Raw genomic sequence first — 1,831 nt, 5'->3', positions numbered from 1 at the left:
GCATTTTCCGTCTTAGACAGGTGAAACCCTCGGAAGGGAGCGGATTTTTCTTTCCGTTTCCGCGTTGGACAGGTTTCCGTTTTATACAGGTAATTAAAGAGGAATATATCAAGGGGGGAGCGGGGAGATTCCGTTAAGACAGGTTTCCGTTTTACACAGGTTTCCGTTAAGACAGGTTCGACTGTATAACTGAACACAAAATATCCTTCGGCATTCTGCAGTGAATATATATACAATGTCGAAGTAAATGGTGGCGATCGCTACAAAAGGACCGAATTTGATTTAACATAGGCTTTCTTCTTACACATTTTATTTTAATGAAAATACAATAGTGCGACACTACGTTTCAAGTTATGGGTCCTGGCAAAGTTTCAAATTTTTTCATCCTGCAGTTTCTGAGAATATACTGTACGCAAAATTGGGCCGTAGCTCCATTATTATTATTATTATTATCATTATTATTATTATTATTATTATTAGAAAATTGTTATTAGCCTCTATTATTATTATTATTATTAATTAATTAATTAATTAATTGATTAATTTTGTTATCATTAGAATTGTTTATTATTTTATAATCTTTTAAATTATTTTCTAAAACTTTAATTTTTTTGTTGTTGTTTAAAATCATTATTGATAATATTATTACACGTAATATTAGTATTGTTATTATTATTATTATCACTACATTATCTTCAACACTATATTCGACCTTTCCTGTGACCAGGCTGTGAATACGGAGACCACACTGCAGCGTGCACCTCAAGCCTGGACATACCTATGGGATGTTACGGGAACGAAGAGCTATGTTGTGGCACGTGCGCTCTGCACAAGAACGCTTCGAACACAGGTGAGTGGGTAAACTTAAACAGCGAAAGTGAATCGAACCCCCTTCTCCTTAAAAAAACAACAACAGGCACAAAGAAAAGAAGAACCCTCCAGAAAAAAATGTCGTTATAGAGAGTTGTCTTTTGGTTTGCGAGATTCTCTGTTTCTTCAAGCCTGTTGTAAGTTGTAATGATACCTCAAGCCTGTTTTCATGATGTTCTCAAGTCCAGATCTGTTGAACCTCTTTGGGCTATTAGCGGGGTTATAACAGTCGAACAACACGCAGCCTAGGTTGCACTATTCTTGGCGCGATATCTTTGGGCTGCCAGTTAAAGGCACATGTTTAACATGCACTGGGTTGTTTTATAGTGTCCTGAGAGCCGGCTAATGATTTATTATACAATGTATACAGTCAAATCCCGTTATACCGCCTACTTTGAGACGAGCATAAAGCTGGCGTTACAGCGGGGCTGGCGGTATAACGGGATAGCACTGATTGCCATATTATACTGACCAGTGATGAACTGGTAGAGACTAGAGACAAATTGTGGCCAGTCTTGACTAGTCTAGATGTCTAGCGCGATTACCGTGCGCATGTCAAAAACGAATAGTAACGAAATTACGTGCACCGAGTGTGTGTCTCTGGCGGACAATTCACTGGCAGTATAGCGGGACAATTTGACAAAATTACGTTAGTTTAATAAGGACTGTGCAACTCAGACAGATAGCGGATGGCGGAGTAACAGCGCAAATACTGTGTTTATATACCGGTAGGCGTTCGTTTTTGTACACTGGCAAAAGCTGGCGGTAACGGTGCTGGCGGTAAAAAAGTGTGTGTGTGTGTGTGTGTGTGTGTATGTGTGAGAGAGAGAGAGAGAGAGAGAGAGAGAGAGAGAGAGAGATCTACGTAGTATGATGTTCTAGTCACAGCCAGTCCACTCTTTGATGTTGTCTTCCCATCGTTTCCTATCTCTCTCTCTCTCCCTCTCTCTCTCTCTCTCTC

The 1,831-nt window shown here is 39.5% G+C and overlaps 1 protein-coding gene across 1 annotated transcript in view; it reads left to right on the top strand.

Moving 5' to 3' along the window:
* LOC101851690 overlaps window positions 1-1,831 on the top strand; it is a gene marked incomplete at its 5' end in the record, with an annotated part of 44,034 nt that overhangs the window by 6,637 nt on the left and 35,566 nt on the right. Inside the window, 1 exon segment of the mRNA XM_005111745.3 lies at window positions 728-850. Within this exon segment, the coding sequence (XP_005111802.2) occupies window positions 728-850 (123 nt within the window).

This window comes from Aplysia californica, unplaced genomic scaffold, assembly GCF_000002075.1.
Source record: "Aplysia californica isolate F4 #8 unplaced genomic scaffold, AplCal3.0 scaffold01113, whole genome shotgun sequence".
NCBI lineage: Eukaryota > Metazoa > Mollusca > Gastropoda > Aplysiida > Aplysiidae > Aplysia > Aplysia californica.
Note: the sequence above shows the minus strand (reverse complement) of the source record. Positions and strands in the feature narration are given on the sequence as shown.